General features: G+C 27.6%; 1 protein-coding gene across 4 annotated transcripts; it reads left to right on the top strand.

The window, feature by feature from the left end:
* Positions 1–11,229: 11,229 nt before the first annotated feature.
* Positions 11,230–14,642, top strand: LOC114168126 (post-GPI attachment to proteins factor 3-like). Of its 4 annotated transcripts, none has more exons than XM_028052849.1 (6): positions 11,230–11,425; positions 11,861–11,965; positions 12,138–12,402; positions 12,498–12,694; positions 13,487–13,674; positions 13,987–14,273. In XM_028052849.1, the coding sequence occupies exons 2-6, from the start codon at positions 11,865–11,867 to the stop codon at positions 14,271–14,273; spliced, it is 1,038 nt and encodes a 345-aa protein (XP_027908650.1). In that variant the 5' UTR covers positions 11,230–11,425; positions 11,861–11,864. The 4 variants fall into 4 exon arrangements, with proteins under 4 accessions (XP_027908650.1, XP_027908651.1, XP_027908649.1 ...); XM_028052850.1 differs by having other exon boundaries at positions 11,273–11,425; positions 11,865–11,965; XM_028052848.1 differs by lacking the exon at positions 11,230–11,425 and adding an exon at positions 11,488–11,601 and having other exon boundaries at positions 11,865–11,965; positions 13,987–14,642.
* Positions 14,643–18,114: the final 3,472 nt, after the last annotated feature.

Here is an 18,114-nt window from a genome sequence, read left to right as displayed (position 1 = left end):
AAATCGGTTTGGGGAGAACGACTTCACCTTTAATGTTGTCCTCTTCCATAACGATTTAATCTAATTTTGAAAAAAAAATTCAACGGACCCTGTTTTACAAATTGATGATATAAAAACCCAGAAATACAAAAATATCGTAAATCTACAACATAAAAATACAATTACTTGAAGATTAAAAGGTCTAAAATTTAAATTTTTCGCATATTAGATATTTTGTTTGTTTGTATTTTGATGTTCTTTAAATTAATCTTTAATTTTTGCTTTGTATTTATTGGTTTTAAATTACAAAAACATATGATTTTAATATTCTTAATGATATCAAATATTTAATTTTATAATTTAATATATTTACCAAATTTTAGTAACATATTTTTATCATTAAATTTTAATTTTAAAGATGAAAAAAAATCTTTAATAAAAAGAAAAATATTAAAAATTAAAAATTAAAAATTAAAAACAGCAAAAATAATCAAACAAAATCTTAAAAGTGGGTTTGGTTTAAAATTCTTTCTTTTAAATCAAACCAAATTGAACCAAACTTATTCATCAAATTTAATACAAATTTAACCTTTTATCACATTTAACATCAAATTTAATACAAATTTAGCATAAAAATGTATTAATTCATTAATACAAATTTAATTAAGTCAATTTACATTACATATTTAGGTACAAATCACACTTTACAAGTCAATTTTATAGGATCAAGTTAAGTTTAAAGTTTATTTTTTAATATAATATTAGAGTCATGGATTAACCTATCATAACGAAGTTTGTTGTTTGTTGGATATATTGTTCTACTCGTTCTATATTGGACAACCATTAGACCATCTATAAATATTTAGTCTTATATTTAAAATGTATATGCCTCACATTTTATCTTACATAAATTAAAAATAAAGTCAATTTATAATATAAAAATAGATGAATACCTTGTAAACTAATTTTATAAAATATACTTAAAAGTTAAGTTAAAACTAAATAGAAGTGTCTGATAAAATATTGAATGATACCCGTATTATGATTTAGTTGGAATTTATTTTAGGAAGAAATAACTTGTGGAGTGTAATCAAAGCACAACTACTACGTAGTTTCTCACACTTCTTTTCTTCTTCAGTCACTTCAATACTTTTTCAGCTACACTTAAATAACGACCCCAGTGCTTTACACTAGTCGGCAGGTACACAAGATTATTTTTATTTTTCTACAAAATATCACACTTTATTTATTTTTTTCTTCTTATTTTTATACCATAAATATTTTTGTGGAAAAGTTTGATGTTGTATATTTCGGCCATTAGATGATAACAAAAGAACGAAAAAATGAAGTGCTAGGAAATTTCCTTCTTTGCATTTGACAAAATAGGAATTTATTAGACTAACCTAAACCAATCTTAAACAATATTTGTTATTCCTTATAAATTTAACAGATATTAATGATTGAAGTATGAATTAAAAAGTTGGTGTCGAAATTTATATATAGACAATTTATATTTTAATAATTATAAATTTTCGTAATCTATAACCGAAAAAAGACCAAACAACCATCAATAAAGATATCTTAAAAAAAATATATTCCTAACATTTACTATATATATATACAATCTATTAGAAAAATATTTTTTTTTAAATATTGAAAAATATGTTTATTTTAATTTATCATTTTTTATTATCAATTAAAACAATATTAAAAAATAAACATTATTTAATACAAATGAATAAAATTATTAATAACAACTAAAATTATTACTTTTTTACTCATTTTTTCCATTTTTCAAATATGTAAAGGAGGATAACAACATCTTTCAATTCCAAATCTCAAAAACCTAGTTTAAGAGGTGTAGTTTTATTCTTATATCTTACTCTAAGTTTTTTTATTTTTGTTTAATATAACACTTTCAACTCATATTTTATTTATTTTTTATTAATTTTTTTCTCCTTTTCTCTTCCTTATTTTTTTTTGTTTAATTAGTCGAATGATACCTATTTTCGTTCAGATTGTCAATTGAGTTTCAACTTTTGAAAAAATGTAAATCCCTTCCGGAAAAAAATTATTAATACCGTTAACGATATTGATATTTAAAATGACTTACAAAATTAAGTATTGATATTTGTATTAAAATTTAGTTGTGAAAGTCATGAATACAATTAACAAGGTTAATAATTTTTGTCTAATTGAGACATTTAAAAAAAAAATGGAACTAGATTAACATATCTTTAAAAATTGACACATCTAAATAAAATAGATATTATTTGACTAATTAATCCTGTGTTTTTTCCTTTACAAAACTAATTGAAATTTATAGTTTTGGAGAATTTGAAATGGTTGAACACAAATTTTAAGTTCAGAAAAAAAAAAAAAAAGAGAATGATTGATGTGATTTGCACATGAATGGAGGAATTAATGTGGAGTTTGGTGTTAAAAGGGCTTCCATAATTAAAGCGTTGGCTTTGGCTTTGGCTTGGTTAGGGCTAACACACGCAAGCGACCTATGGTGGAGATTCAAGTGGAATAAAAGAACGTGGTAAACCAAAAAGCAAAAAGCAAAGGTGCATGAATGAAACCACAAATCTACTTTTAATAATGCTATATATTTTTTTTATTTTCATTTTTATTTTTACAATAAATTATTTAACAAATAAATATATAACTTCATCTAATGAAAATGAAAATAAAATATAAATTGTTGAATTCTCGTGGGTAGTATGAGAAGATGCGGTAACAAGAGTGGTGGAGAATCCAAATATAAATATAAGTTTAACACTAAGTAAAATTAAAAAATAAATCATAAACTTATTATCTTAAAAATTTTGAGTTGAAAATTGTATTGATTTTTTATAAATTATACTGATGTTTCTTTAATAGCATATCTCTCTCCTACGAATTCTCTTCATGGTATCATCGTAAGTTTAATGTTTATTAAGTATTGGAAATAAAAATAACCATATATATATATATATATATATATATATATATATATATATATATTATGTGTTTTTAGAGATAAGAGAAAGATATATACTTACTTAACTTATACCGATTAGAGTGTTTTTAACCAAATTGATTGAAGGAAATAAAGATGGATGATGGTGACCTAATAACCTCTGCTTCAACATGATCATGTATGTTTTCGTGATTATGATTTTGTTGTGTGTGGTGATTAAAAAAAATGATTTTGTTATTTGTATATTTGGCAATTGAAAATAAAGGAATAGGATAGGTGCATGAACAATATCTTTGTGAATTTGATCTTTTATTTTGCCACTTTTTTGGGTTGTTTAAGCTCATACATATACGATTAATAGGATTTTATTAGATTCTCTCCAATTAATTAATAAAAACAACTTTTGTTTGATAAATTTGTCTCATTAATGACTTTATTATTTAATGTACACTACTGAAATATAACACCTACCTTCAATTGAGTTTTTTTTTTTTTTTTTTATGATAACATAATGAATGATTATATTTATTAAACAATACCTGTCCCATTTATTAGGAGAGATTAAGTTTGATCTGATATTCAAATCTTGCAATTAATATGCATTTATAGGATGAATTATCATATGAATAATGGCAACAGGTGCCTTTCAGTAATGAATATTGAATTTTTGTAAAGTTTATAAATAACCGTAATATTAAATGAATTCTGATTTTAATAATTATTAGTATATTTTCATCTAGAGGAGAAAAATATCTATAAGTGTTATACATATATAATTCATAATTATTTGTTAAAGAAATGCCCAAAACTCTCTAATTTTAATTTTTTGTTAATTTAAGTTTTTCTATGTTTAATTATATTTTAATTTTTAACAACATTAATATATAGTTATTTTATTATTTAATTAATTTTTAACATCTTTTGTATCAAATAAATTATCAATTATAAATATATAAAATTTATGATATTTTTGTTCTTTAAATAAAATAAAAATACATTAATAATTATTAAGATGATAACTTATTTAATATCACAATTATCTATAAATTTTTATAAAAATTCAATGTTCATTAGTTACACGTTCTTAGTACTATTATTATAAAAATTATCTAATATTCATATATATTGCAACAAACCATATTAATAAAATTTAGCATTATGTGACTGCACACAATCACATCTACAAGGTCACAATTTTTAATGTTAAATAGATTGACACTAATTTTAATATTTATTTTATTGCTTATTGGAGTTATCATTGATTAGATCAACGGTAATTTAAAATATTTTTAATATTTGTTTAAATTAGCAACGGTTAAAATGACGTTAATTTATATATTATGATATGAATTTGTACACTATCATGACAATAAATAGGAATTATAGACTATTTTTAATCCAAAAGTCCATATTTAAAAATCATAGATTTATGCTCTCATAATTTCTCTCTCTCATGTTTCTATGTTAATATGCTCACATCTCCTTCAACCCAACTCATCTCTTTTGTCGACACACATCTTCTCCATCCACTCTCATCTCTCATCTACATTGATAACATTCATCCACACTCATCTCTTGCATCTGCACCCATCTTTTCCATCCATACTCATCTCTTTCATTCATACTCATCTCCTTCATCCACCACTAGCACAAAAAGGAGTTATTACGTCTAGTTATTTACATCCGACCAATGGATATCAGACGTGAAAAATGCACAGTGGCCAATGAAATAAAATTTAAAATAAAATACATTAGTGATGACTTGACACACACTAAACTATTTTAATTAAAAATCAATTTAAAAATTAATGATGAACTAGCGTTATCTTAGCCAACTCTACTTAAAATTGACATTCAAAGGTTGACACTTATTGCTATTAAATGTATGCATGTGTGATGTGCTATGTTTTTTATGATGCCCATAATAGATTTACATTGTTAATTTGACATGGATGTGATATCCTAAAAATATCAATTTGTTGTCCCGATAGTTGACTAGGTTACTAATATAGTTAACTACGCATATCCTGGAACTTGGTGTTGGACTCTATCATAATATAGTTGACTAGCCAACTAATGTAGTCGACTAAGTTTGTGCTTGTAGCAGTTGTTACATAAAAAAAGTTTTTGCACTTCCCGATAGTCGACTAGCCAACTAATGTAGTCGACTAGGTTCGTGCCTGATTGCAGCTGTTATATAAAAACAGTTTCTGCACTTTCTGCAAACAAGAATCTGAAAAACCAAAAGAAAGAAAGAGAAGTGCGACACAGGTTCTTGGAGCTATCTTGGAAGGTCCTCTTGAAGATTTCTATCAAGACACATTCAATTTTGACTTGGCAAGATGAAGAAATTTCAGTCTTGGAAAAGGTGTACTCAATCCATTTTGTAGGCTTTGTTCTTGTGTTTTGATACAATTTGAAACTATGTGTTTCTGTTTTTTTGTCCTAAGCAAGTGTGTGATAGCCTTGCTGTTGTGTGGTTGTGCAAGTGTGTGGATGCCTTGCATTTGTGTTCCTTTATCTTAGAATTTAGATTTATCAAGTGTATTTGTAAATCTTGAAATTCTTGTGATATAGTGAATATATCTAGTTGTGGTTTGCTAGATGAACTGGATGTAGATTCGTAAGAATCGAACCAATATAAAAATTTTGTGTGCTTTATATCTTCCTCTCTTTATCTTGTCATAGTATAAATGCTCCATACATTAAGCATCAAACCATACTATTTCAATTGATTCAAAAGCAAATGTTATTATCAAAACAATTTCAAAAGTGCTAAAATTGGGCAAAATTTGTTAATACCAATTCACCCCCCCCCCCCTCTTGGTTGTGAAATATTGGAGCATCAATTCTAACAACACTAATGAATTAGCATGTATGATGTTAGAGTTTGCTCTATGACATTAATTTAAAGTAATTAACCACTAACATCAATTTTTACTTATTAGCATCGACTTCTAACCAACACTAAATGTTTATTTTAGTAATTAAATTTTTATTTAATGACATATTATAAAATATTTCCTAGGGATGGCAAAGAAATCCACCTATGGGTATTGTTTGAACTCGATCCCATTTTGACGGGACATGGAATCTCCACATTAAATGAATATAGGTATGGGGAATATTCGACTTTTTCAATTGGGTATGAGAATGAAGATAAAGATGTACATATATGTCCCGTCACCGTCCTCATACTTGCCATAATATTCATCCTTGTCATATCTCTGTCCTCTTCTAAGTTATTAAAATACTCATTATCTATCAAGTAACCTAATATATATATATATATATATATATATATATATATATATATATATATATATATATATATATATACACACACACACACACACACACACATTACACACTTTCTATTTTTTATTTCTTCTAATTGTTTGGATTGTCATGAAATTCATTCACATCTCCAAGATATTTTTTGTCTTATCACCACCTTAATGCAATTATATTCAAATGATGTATGTCAATTAAATATTTTTTTTGTCTCATATTTGAATAATTCTACTCTTTTTTAATATTTTTATTTATTGTATATTTTCTTTTCACATGAGAATGTTTAACATTCTCAATTTAAGTGTTCAATATCATAAACCTTTCATATACTAGGTATTAATTTTTCTTTCATTTGAATAACTATTTTATTTCGCTAAACCAATTTTTGTTATCTCTAAACTATTAACTAGGTTGATATTTTGAAAAGTTTTCTTAGATATCTAAGCTATTTTTAATCTTATCATACCCTTAAATGTACATTTGTTTTCTTTAGTGTGATTTTATTCAATAGTCTCTCAAATTTTTTAAGACATACATTTAATCATTTTTTTAATTTTTATATATTGTTTATTTTATCATGTAGAAAATTATTTTTATATTTTTTATAATTATTTTTACTTTCTAACTCATTATCATACGTGTAATTTTATCATTACAATTGCATAAATAAACTTTATTTACTATAATATAATAATTTAATGTAATTGTCACGATTCTTTTTTATACACCATCCAACATATATTGAGATTCAAAAGATGAAATATATATGTTAAAATTCTATTATTATTAGTTTAATATTTGTTCTTTATGTGATTTAATCAAGTAATGTATTATAAATTTTATTAGTGTATACAAAAAGAAGTTTATTAGAATTTAAAAAGTTGAAGTAAAGAGACATTTAAAATATTTTTTTAATTTGAATATTTGTTTTTTTATACTTTTTAAAAATATTTTTAAATTTTACCAACTAGATTTTATTAATGTTTGCAAATTTAATAAATATTTTAGTTCTCATGAAATTTTATTTGTTATTTTAATTTAAAATGTATAAATTATATTTTTTTTAAATATGTGATATTGAAAAAGCAACTATCCTTTTAGAATTGAATATTTGATAATATTATATTTTTTTAATTTTTAATTATTTTATAAAAATTATTTAATTGATATTAAAATAGATATGGATATGAGTATAAAAATATATTCGTTATCCGATGAAGATAAGAATGTAACAAAAATTTGATAAAGTTAAATATGAAAGCGAAAATAAACTTTTTTTATCTGAAAATGGGTTCGAGATACCGTAAAAGTGAATGTTATATAAATGAATGTCAGGAAAATTCTCAAAACATCTTCCACGTAGTGGGGTGGAATAATGCTTCTCTCTTGTTTCATACTAATAAACCCAACAAGTTGAAGCACTAATTAGTAGTGTTCTTTATCGAGTGTGACATTGCAAGCATACGAGGATAAAGAAAAAAAATTGTAAAAACCAAATTCTGGTTCTGGCTGACTTTCACTCCCTGATTTTATTAAATTTATTATTAATTATATAAAATAAAATCATTTTTTTCTCTCATTTTATGCATTTGTCCATTTAGCATATTGTCCCCAGTTACAGAACCTTAAATATGCTGCATGGAAGAGAAAGTGTAAGAAAATGGGGTCTGGCCCAATGCCTCAAAAGTATAGAACGGGGTGGAAACAAAAATATGGGGTGAGAGTGTTAAATGAATTGGGTTGCAGGCCCAAGAAAAAGAAAGGTGGTTTAAGAGTAAAACACAAATTGGGGTTGGACTTCTAACATAACAAGGTGTAAAAAGAAAATTTGAGTGATGGATGACGTGGGAATGAAAATAGACTTGTACTCGTCATCACTTTTTTGTAAGAAAAAAATTTCCTAAATTTTTATTTTCTTGTTTTCTTAACTAATTTTTAATCTAAAATTAAAATATTTTTCATTTTTTTAAATTTTAAAAGTTTTAAAGAGACTTTTATTTCATTCCTTTGTGTTTATTATCTATTTTCTAATTTTTTGGAAATAAAATTTATTTACTCGAATAAAATTGGAGCTAACACAAGATATTCCTCTTGCAACTATCACTTACACTCTTTAGGTATTATAGAAAATGAGAAGCCATGTTAGGTTTCAATAGATAATCAATTTGGATATGACCATGCACATTATTCAATGGTGCATAAAATTCGATTTTTCTATTTTGAAGCCTTTTTATGCACATGATTAGTTTTAGAGGAAGATAGAGACAATGCATTAAAAAATGCAAAGCTATAGACTTTGAGATATCTCACAGTTTTCATAAAGGCAACCATTATAGGAATAAGCCAGCTAATTTAAGATTGATAATAGACTTCATTTTGAATGGTTCAATGTTTTACATCCATCTTATGTAATTTAATCGTTCATTTTCTTCCTACAAATTTCTCTCTCTCCTTTTTTCATTTTCTTTTTCCCCCATTTCTCTTTAAACTTTTGCCTCCAATTATGATCTCTTTCAAAATTTAATCGCACCTTATAATAGTTAAGGACCACCAATAAACATTTTTACTCAATCAAATTTTCAAACGAAGTTTTTGTCTAATCCAAAGATTTCTTCTTATCTCGTTGTTTTTCCTTATGATTTTGTCACCAATCTTGTTGGTCAATTGAGAGAAGTTATCCTCTTAACTTGTTTTATCATATATTGAAATTGGATACTTTGGTTTAGTTCTTAGGTTTCCAATAACTTTACTACTTGAATTTAGAAATTTTAATATGAAGATAGACATTGCAGGTAAGCGAAACTATTTATGTTTTTTTATAGAACATTAGGATAGATGATTTGGATGTGAATGTGACATGATTACAATATATTGAGTTTTATTTATATATAAGGATATTGGTTGGTTGACATTTTTTTAGAATGCTTGAACTTGAGTCTTCTTGGACTTGGTTTGATAAGTGACTTTTTAAAATGTTTTGAACTGGATGTTCTTACTAATAAGTTGATTTAGTGACTGGATTATGCATGTTAAGTATAAAGTCTCCTTAAATTTAGTTTTGAATATGGTTTGGATAAGTAGATTAAATTTATATAACTTTTCTTATGATAGATTATGAATTTGATGTGAGTATAAATATGCATACTTTGAGTTAAGAGACTAAGGTTGATTTGAAATAAGTAAAGGATGATGTTTGGACAAATTATAGTTTAGATTGATCATTTAAGTTGTTTAAAAATTCTAGTATTAAAATGTTTTTGAAAGGATCTTTGAAAACTAATTTGGTTATGTTGTTGAGACTAATTTTTCTAATATTTTCATAAAGGGGAGGATTTTTTTTGAAACGAAAATAGAACAAAATTTTAGACCTAACTCTCGATTTTATTTTTGCTCGAGCATAAATAGAACTAAAAATAACCTTGCTCTTAACCTTATTTTCACTCAAGAAAGAGTTTTTCACTAAAGCAAAAATAAAAATGAAACTCAACTCTTAAATTTGCCTAATTTTCACTCAAGCGAGCACATATTCACTCAATCAAACCCATTTTTGCTCAAGCTAATTTTTTTTCCTATTGGTCTCTTTAATTGATTGACTATATATGTTTTTATAATTGCAAAACTTTTATTTTCATATTTGATTTATTTGTAATTTTTTTAATAAGTTATGTTGTTTGATAATGCTTATCGAGATTGATGAAATTGTTTGAATTTGGAGTTATATATATATGGGATGATATGTTAATCATTGCTTGAGTTGTGTATAAAGCATTAACACCAATGTTATAACAAAACCCCCTTGCTTCAATAATGATTTAAGTCACATAAACTGATATATGAGGTGGTGAGAAGCTGAAGATGAAGTCTTTACATACCATGACATGTAGATATTTTGGATTGTAATGATTCACTTATAAATCCAAGTATTGGATTAGATCAAATATCAGTCTTTGGTAGAACATATTTCATATGAAGATTTTAGAAGACATTAGTTGATATTTTATTTGTCAAAAATCTTTTAAAAAAACTCATGTGTCATCTATATAATTATTGTATATATGTGTTTGTTAATATTTAATTGTTTATGTATTGCGAATAAAATTGTTTCTTTAATTTATCATTATCTTATATTAGAAATTTATTTTCATACCTTATGTGTATTGTTTGTGTGGTGATCCATCATGATTGTACATATACATGATTAGATATATGAACAAGTTTAGGAAAAACATGCTTAAGTACAATAAAAACTTGTTTTGAACTCCTTTTTAAATATTTGTGAATATATATATATATATATATATATATATATATATATATATAATATTTTGAAATACTAAATTATTTATAAAAACTCTCTTTTAAGTTTAGAGTAATGCAGATAATTTTGTAAGAAGATATTACACTTACAAATCTCTTATATGAAATTAAAAAAAGCTTGTAAGAGTTCTCTTATTTATATATACTTAAATTTTTTGTCTTATACTTTTGATATCTATATTAAAATATTTTAGTACAAAAGATAAAATTCATAGGAATAATTACTTTTTTAAAATCAAGTAAAAATTGTAAAAACACATACCTAATATATATAATTTCTTGAAGAAATTTATAACTTCTTAAAATTTTGAACAAAAGCTTTTGAATTACTCAAATTCTCGTCTAACTTTAAAAAGTATTTTTATTAAGAATATATGTGTCATCATAAATTTAAGACAGATTCTATGTTAATATAAGGCAAAAGTTGAGTCTTCAAAGAAAAAAAAAAGATGTATTTTTAACTTAAAAACATATATTTTTACCCAAAATAAAGTAAAACATTATAAGGAGAATATGTTTTGTAAAACTTTTACCTACTCTTACTCTTGTCATATATATAACTCAAAACTAAAATTCTTAAATTTATTTTTACTTTTCCCATAATTAATAATACTCGTATCATTATAAGAAGTTCATGCCTCAATGTTTATAACCATACTTGTAAAGTCCTTAAACTAAAAAATCACTTATATAAAAAGTAAAATTCTTTGTCAAAAGAAGGAATTTATTTAGAATCCTCAACCTTGGCAAGAGCTCCATTGCAACCTCGGTCTTTCACACGCAAAGACTCCTTCTTCGGTCTACCATTCTTTGATTCTTCTAAGCACTTCAAATTTTTGCATCATCTCAACTCTCTCTTCAACGAAAACGGTATCAAGATAGCTTCTTTTTTTTTAAACTTTTTTTTTTCCTTTTACCCTTTCATTTCTCACTAGAGCTCAATTTGCTACCACGTGTACTGTTATTGCAAATTTTGCATAGATGCGATTTTGGCTGCTTATGCTATGTATTCTCTCTATTTTTTGAACTTCCGATCTATCACAATGGTAAAGATTCCCTTTTCGCGAGATTTGAGATGTGGGTCTTCAATTGAAGATCTTGTTGTCTCTGTATATACTAAAATCTCTGTAAATATGTGTGCTTTTTCCTCACCCAACTAACTTTTTTTTTCCCTTTTTTGCTTGCCAATGTCTGAAGGAGAATTATTTGGGCAGAAATGTAGAAATTTGCATGCACCGCTTTGATGGCATTTGCATAATTTTGCTGATGTAGACGTGTGATCTTTGTGTTTCAAATGTTATGTAGCCAGATGTTTGATGGCTGGGTGTGTGCTTTTCTCTTGGTGCTTTCGCTTTCTTGGTCTGCGGAGGTAATTGATGCAAGTGCTGGTGATGCTGATCCCCGCTACAGGTTCATCACTTGTTGCCTTTTGCTGCTTTTTCAGTTTTGCCTGTTGTAGTAGTACCTTGGAAATCTTCATTGCATCCTAATATTCGAAGATACTATTTGCTCCATGAGTTAAGTGGAATTTTGTTGGATTTCTTCAATCTATTTTTTGTTTATTGTTTGGTTTGGATATCAGGGGTTGTGTAACACAATGTCAGCAAAGTGGATGTGTTGGCCAAAGATGCTTTCCAAACTGTAAATTTTCTTCAGATGGAGAACTTTTTGATCGCCCATGGTACATGCAACAAGGACCACTCTATTTACAATGGAAAAAATGGGATTGTCAATGTGACTGTCGGTACTACTGCATGGTTGATAGAGAGAAAGAAAGGGAGTCACAAAACCTTGGCCCTGTCAAATATCATGGCAAATGGCCATTCAGGCGTTTATATGGGATGCAGGTATGTTGGCAAAGAAGCCATACTTAACTTAAGTTTTTCATTCCAATCATTTCAACTTCCTTTGTTTGATAACTGCCATGTATCCTTTTAACCAGGAGCCTGCTTCAGTGGCTTTTTCTGCTCTAAATCTTGCAATGCATTTTCATGGTTGGGTCTCCTTTTTGATTCTTATATACTATAAATTGCCTCTAAAAGATGGAAATAAGGCATATTATGAGTATGCTGGTCTGTGGCATGTGTATGGGCTCTTATCACTAAACTCCTGGTTCTGGAGTGGGGTTTTCCACAGTCGGTAAGTTATGCAGATATTTTAAATATTTTGAACTGAATCTAAATATCTGTGTTTACTAATGTCATTCTGATTTGTTTAATTTGACCATAAATAAATAGTGATTGATTTTAGGTGGTGTTAATCAGCTTGTCTATTGTGTTGTTTGTTAGTGAAGATAGAATCAAAATATGTGCGAATGAAATGTTAATGCAGAAAAAGTTTCTTAATTTAATTTAGTATAAGAATATTTATAATGCTACCCATTTGGAAGATATGTTGCTATTTGACCATAAATAGTACTTAGTTTTAGGTGGTGTCAATCAGTATGTATTATTTTTTTCTAGTGAAGTTATACTTTGTAGCTCTTATGTTGAAGTCTGAATCAGCTGGCAAAAGACATGACTCAAATTGAATCACTTGTATGTATACAAATGAAATGTTAGTGCAGAAACAGTTTCTTAATTTTATTCTTGGTTTAAGAACATTTCTACTAATACTACCCGTTTGGAAGATTCATTGACGTCTTTGAAGGCTTTCTTCCTTGGAAAATTAAAAGCCTCACGTAAAATTCTTTTTTGGTTATATATAAGTGGTTTTAGTTAAACTTGTTACCACGTTGTTCTGAATTATGTAGATGTTCCAAGAAATTTCCTCAGTCTTGTTTTAAAATCCCACTTTAACATTGAGAAAGAAACAAAATATAACTATTTATGTATCCTAAAATTTCCCTTTCATCTTAAGTTCTTTTCTATTTTCTTGTTTTCCTATCTTTTATGCTTAAATTTAAATTGTTTGCATTGTTTTGTACTGCAGAGATGTTGATCTAACAGAGAAACTAGACTACTCATCTGCAGTGGTTCTCCTTGGATACTCCCTCATTTTAGCCATCTTAAGAACCTTCAGTGTTCGGGATGAGGCTACCAGAGTTATGGTTGCTGCTCCATTGATTGCTTTTGTGACCACCCACGTAATGTACATCAACTTCTATTTACTAGATTACGGTATGTTCTGTCATGTAATCTTGATATTATTATTGCCCAGAGAGAAGTTAAATGCAGGATCAATTTGTTGTTGATCTCCTTGACAAAATCACTTATCTTGAGATGTCTGTTAATTATATATGTCATTCATCTTTGTGGCTTCTGCTTCCATTACAAGATTATTGACAGCATTGTTAGCTTATCATTTTTCTTTCCAGTTTCAACCAATACTTTGAACATAAGCATGTGAGACTGACTTTTGAGGGGGGTGCCAAGATTGAATTTCTCTTTTCTCTTGTGCTGATTTTGATAACATTGTCAACCAAACTGTAGGATGGAATATGATAGTTTGCGTAGTGATGGCTGTGGCACAACTTTCCATGTGGGCAGTTTGGGCTGGTTTTAGTAAGCATCCTTCGCGTTGGAAGCTATGGTTTGTAGTTTTTTCTGGTGGCCTTGCAATGCTTTTAGAAATCTATGATTTCCCTCCATATCTTGGACTTTTTGATGCACATGCTATTTGGCATGCCACTACTATTCCTCTGACCTACATTTGGTGGAGTTTCATCAGAGATGATGCTGTGTTTCGAACCTCTAATCTTGTTAAGAAGGCCAAGTAACTTCCTTTTCTGCTCACTCAACGCTTTGAAGATCATTCTTCTACTCACAGCCAAGGCTTAGTTTGATGTTGTACTTGTGAGTGCTCATTTCACTTTCCACCATTAGTATAATTTAGTTGCGGAGTTTTGCCTTTACATTTGGGTGAAAGATGAACTTGACATTCTTGATTATCACTTCAAGACTGAAAGATCATTTCAGGATTTTGGCATATTTATATTTAGATTACTTAAATGTGTACAAATTCTTACTTGTATTGGTTGAGTGATTCAATTTTGAAGGATTCTTTGGTAGGTTTGCATGTGTACTATGGACAGAACGAAATGGAACTGTTATATCAGTTCTCTTTTATTCCATGCATTTTAGTTGCATCGAAGTGTGCCATTTTTAAAAAAATCACATATTCTACTATGTTCTGTTTTTGAAGTTAATCAAATGTATAGAGCTAAACTCATTTCATTGCCTTAATAAGTGGGTTTATACTTAATTCAATTACACAAAATTCACTTGTAATGTGAGATTGTACATCACTTATATATTATAACTCAAATTTATTCTTATTTGATGTGAGATCTTTAACATGCCTTTGTACGTTGAGAATCAACATCTCGAGCTTGAAATTAAATATTTATCAGTACATGAGTCATACGGTAACAAGCTCCAAAGAATTGGAGTGGGATAAAATCTCAATAACTATAAACCATCTTAGTGCGTACATGAGTCATACGGTAACAAGCTCCAAAGAATTGGAGTGGGATAAAATCTCAATAACTATAAACCATCTTAGTGCTAGAAATTCATGTGTAAGTCTAACACTCACATTTAGTAGAGATGAGAAAGTTGAGTATCATTTTACGAAGAAAATTTGCAAATTCATTGGCTTAAGGCTTTAGGTTGGAAATTGTGTCAATCTGTTATGTGAGTTGAATTTATGTTTCATTGGTGTTGTTTTTATCTAATGAATCCTTTCTCAAAAGATCCATCAATGATATCAAAGTCGAAGGTCCATCTTGGTGATTAGTTTAAACGAATTCTCGTATCGAAAGTCTTTTTGATGGAGACAAGTAAAGAGATACTCGTGATTTGTTAGAGAAGAAAGTTCCAATATAAAGGGACTCATACTTGAGGGAAAGATAGTTGGGAAATCCAAGTGTGAGTATAACTCTCACATCGAGTAGACATTCGAAAGTTGAGCACTAAATAAGAAAAAAGATCCAAAAATTCATTGTTTTATATATTATAATGTGGTCTTGTTGTTATTTTATGTGAGATTTGCTACTCATTCTATTATCACTAGTGTAAAATGATGATATTAGAACATGAAATAAGATTGGTTGAAGCGAAACCGATTTAATTTAAAACACGGTGGCAATTTTGTAAATAATGGAAAGTATTTTAAATCGGTTATAGGGAGAACCGATCTAATATATATATATATATATATATATATATATATATATATATATATATATATATATATGTATATATATATATATATATACATATATATATATATATATATATATATATATATATATACACACACATATTAGATCGGTTAAAAAAATAACCGATCTAATATGTTTTCTGCACTATAAATTGTGAAAACCCTTTTCATTTTTCAAACTTCGTCTTCTCTCTCATGCCTCCTTTGGTCTTCTCTCTTGCGTCTCCACTGCTTCTTCTTCTCTTCCAAGCGCCAATGACCATTGTCGTCGTGCCCTACCAACATCGCACTGTGCTTCAATAAGCTTCTTCTTCTCTTCCATGCCACTCTTCAACAACCAATGCAACAAGTTAGTGTTTTTTTCCCTCATTTTCTCATGCCTAGGGTTTTTGTTTGTGGAGAAAGCTCACTTTGTAGTTGTTTTTCTCGGTGCTTGGTGTTTTCCCATCTCTTTTGCAAATGAAGCAAATTTGTGACACCGCTGCTTTACCGAATGTGTTCCGCTGGTCCCCATGGTGTTTCGTGAAGTCTTTTAGTCAAGTTTGCGGTTGGGGTGCGGTGTTCTCTATGGTGGTTCGTTGGTGGTTCACTTGGTGGTTCGTTGGTGTTGGTCTGTGGTGGTTTGTTGGTGGTTCGTTTCTCCTTTGCCCATTCGCATGGTCACTTTCGAAAATGTTTTTTTTTTCTTTTCAGTAAAAGATATTAGATCAATTGTTTCAGAATCGATCTAACATGTCTTTGACATATTACATCAGTGTATATTAGATCGGTTGTAGAACCGATCTAATATGGGCTCCGAAACCGATCTAATATATTTATTTTGCACTAGTGTATGATATATCAACTATGTTATAAGTTTTGTCGTTTCAAAATTGCAGAACCCTTCTAGTAACTAAGTTGTTTACGATGTTTGGATATTTTCGAAGTAATTATTAGTTACAATATCGTGTCAAAGAATATATATATATATATATATATATATATATATATATTAGACTTGGTAGTTGAAAAGTCTATTGAAGACTTTTTGGTTAATCTAGTTTCGTCAGTTATAACTTTCTAGCAAGATTACTTGTTCGGTGAATTCGATGAATTAATTCATAAATGTAAAATGAACTTTACATGTTAATACGGTGTTGTGTGCAAATTTTATTTTATTGATAAATACATTTTTATCAATAAATTGAATTTCTTATTTTTATTTTTAACTTTGAAGCTTTTTTATAAATTAATTAATTTTTTTTCAATTGTCATATTTTTCATATTAAGCATTCTACTATTTATCTTAAAAAGATTTTATATTGTTTTGAATAAAAAATAACATACATTTTAAGTAGACATTATTTCAGTTTCCAAATAAGCTTAAGTTGAGAATTACATGAAATATTTTATTAATAAATAAATAAATAAAAAATATGAAAGATCACACTAAATTTAAAATAAAATTATATTGCGACTAAAAATATTTATTATGAGAAAAATTCACGATTTTCTTTATGTAAATTATTTCATATTTTGAATTTCATATACCAGAAAAAAAAAATCTTCAACATATTATAAAATTTGTCAATCAATCATCTCAGATTTCAAAAAAGACTTTTGATATTTAGAAAGCTTTGCTTCGGAGAATTTGGTATTAACTTTTTTTTTTTGCGAACAAACTCCACCACCACTTGAACTAAAGAGTCCTTAGTCTCATCCTGTACACCAACTATCTTAAGATGATAATATTGTTGTATTTTTGCATCAACTGTTTTCTCCCTACCATAGATAACATGGACATCGTGTTGTAATTGTCTACAATTAGATAAATTATGACTAATCATTTTACAATTTGAATAAAACAAAGACAATTTTTTCATACTCTATATCAACCATACATGCAAATCCTTGTCTTTCCACCAAAATTTGATTAAGAAAATCAAATGACAAATCATCATCAACAAAGATAGCAAAGAAGCTTCGAGACTTATTCTTGGTATAATCATCTAAAGAAAGATGTACCCATTCCATGTACTATTGAGAAAATTGCTTTCGGCTATCAATACTCTAAGGGAAGGCCATGGACGTGAACCCAACATTGAGTTTTTGTAAGTTTCATGGAAGTCGCGACAAAATACTTTGTCCAAGAAAAAACACGAAGAATGTCAGAAGATAAATTGAAAGTTCCAACAACCAAAATCCTCAGTATGTCTTCTAAAAAAGAAAAAGCAAATTCATATAACCATTTTACATGTGGAATTGCCTTCCATTGACCCAAATACTTTCAAGTCACATCAGACTTTTTACAAAATGGCTAAATGTGTAAGCAATTTATCTATTTCTTAATAACAAAATACACCTATGCAAATAATTTTTGCACTCTTCCAATACAAAACATGTTCAACCTTTTAAGT

This window comes from Vigna unguiculata, chromosome 11, assembly GCF_004118075.2.
Source record: "Vigna unguiculata cultivar IT97K-499-35 chromosome 11, ASM411807v1, whole genome shotgun sequence".
Taxonomy (NCBI): Eukaryota; Viridiplantae; Streptophyta; class Magnoliopsida; order Fabales; family Fabaceae; genus Vigna; species Vigna unguiculata.
This window is presented reverse-complemented; position numbering and strand designations above follow the sequence as displayed.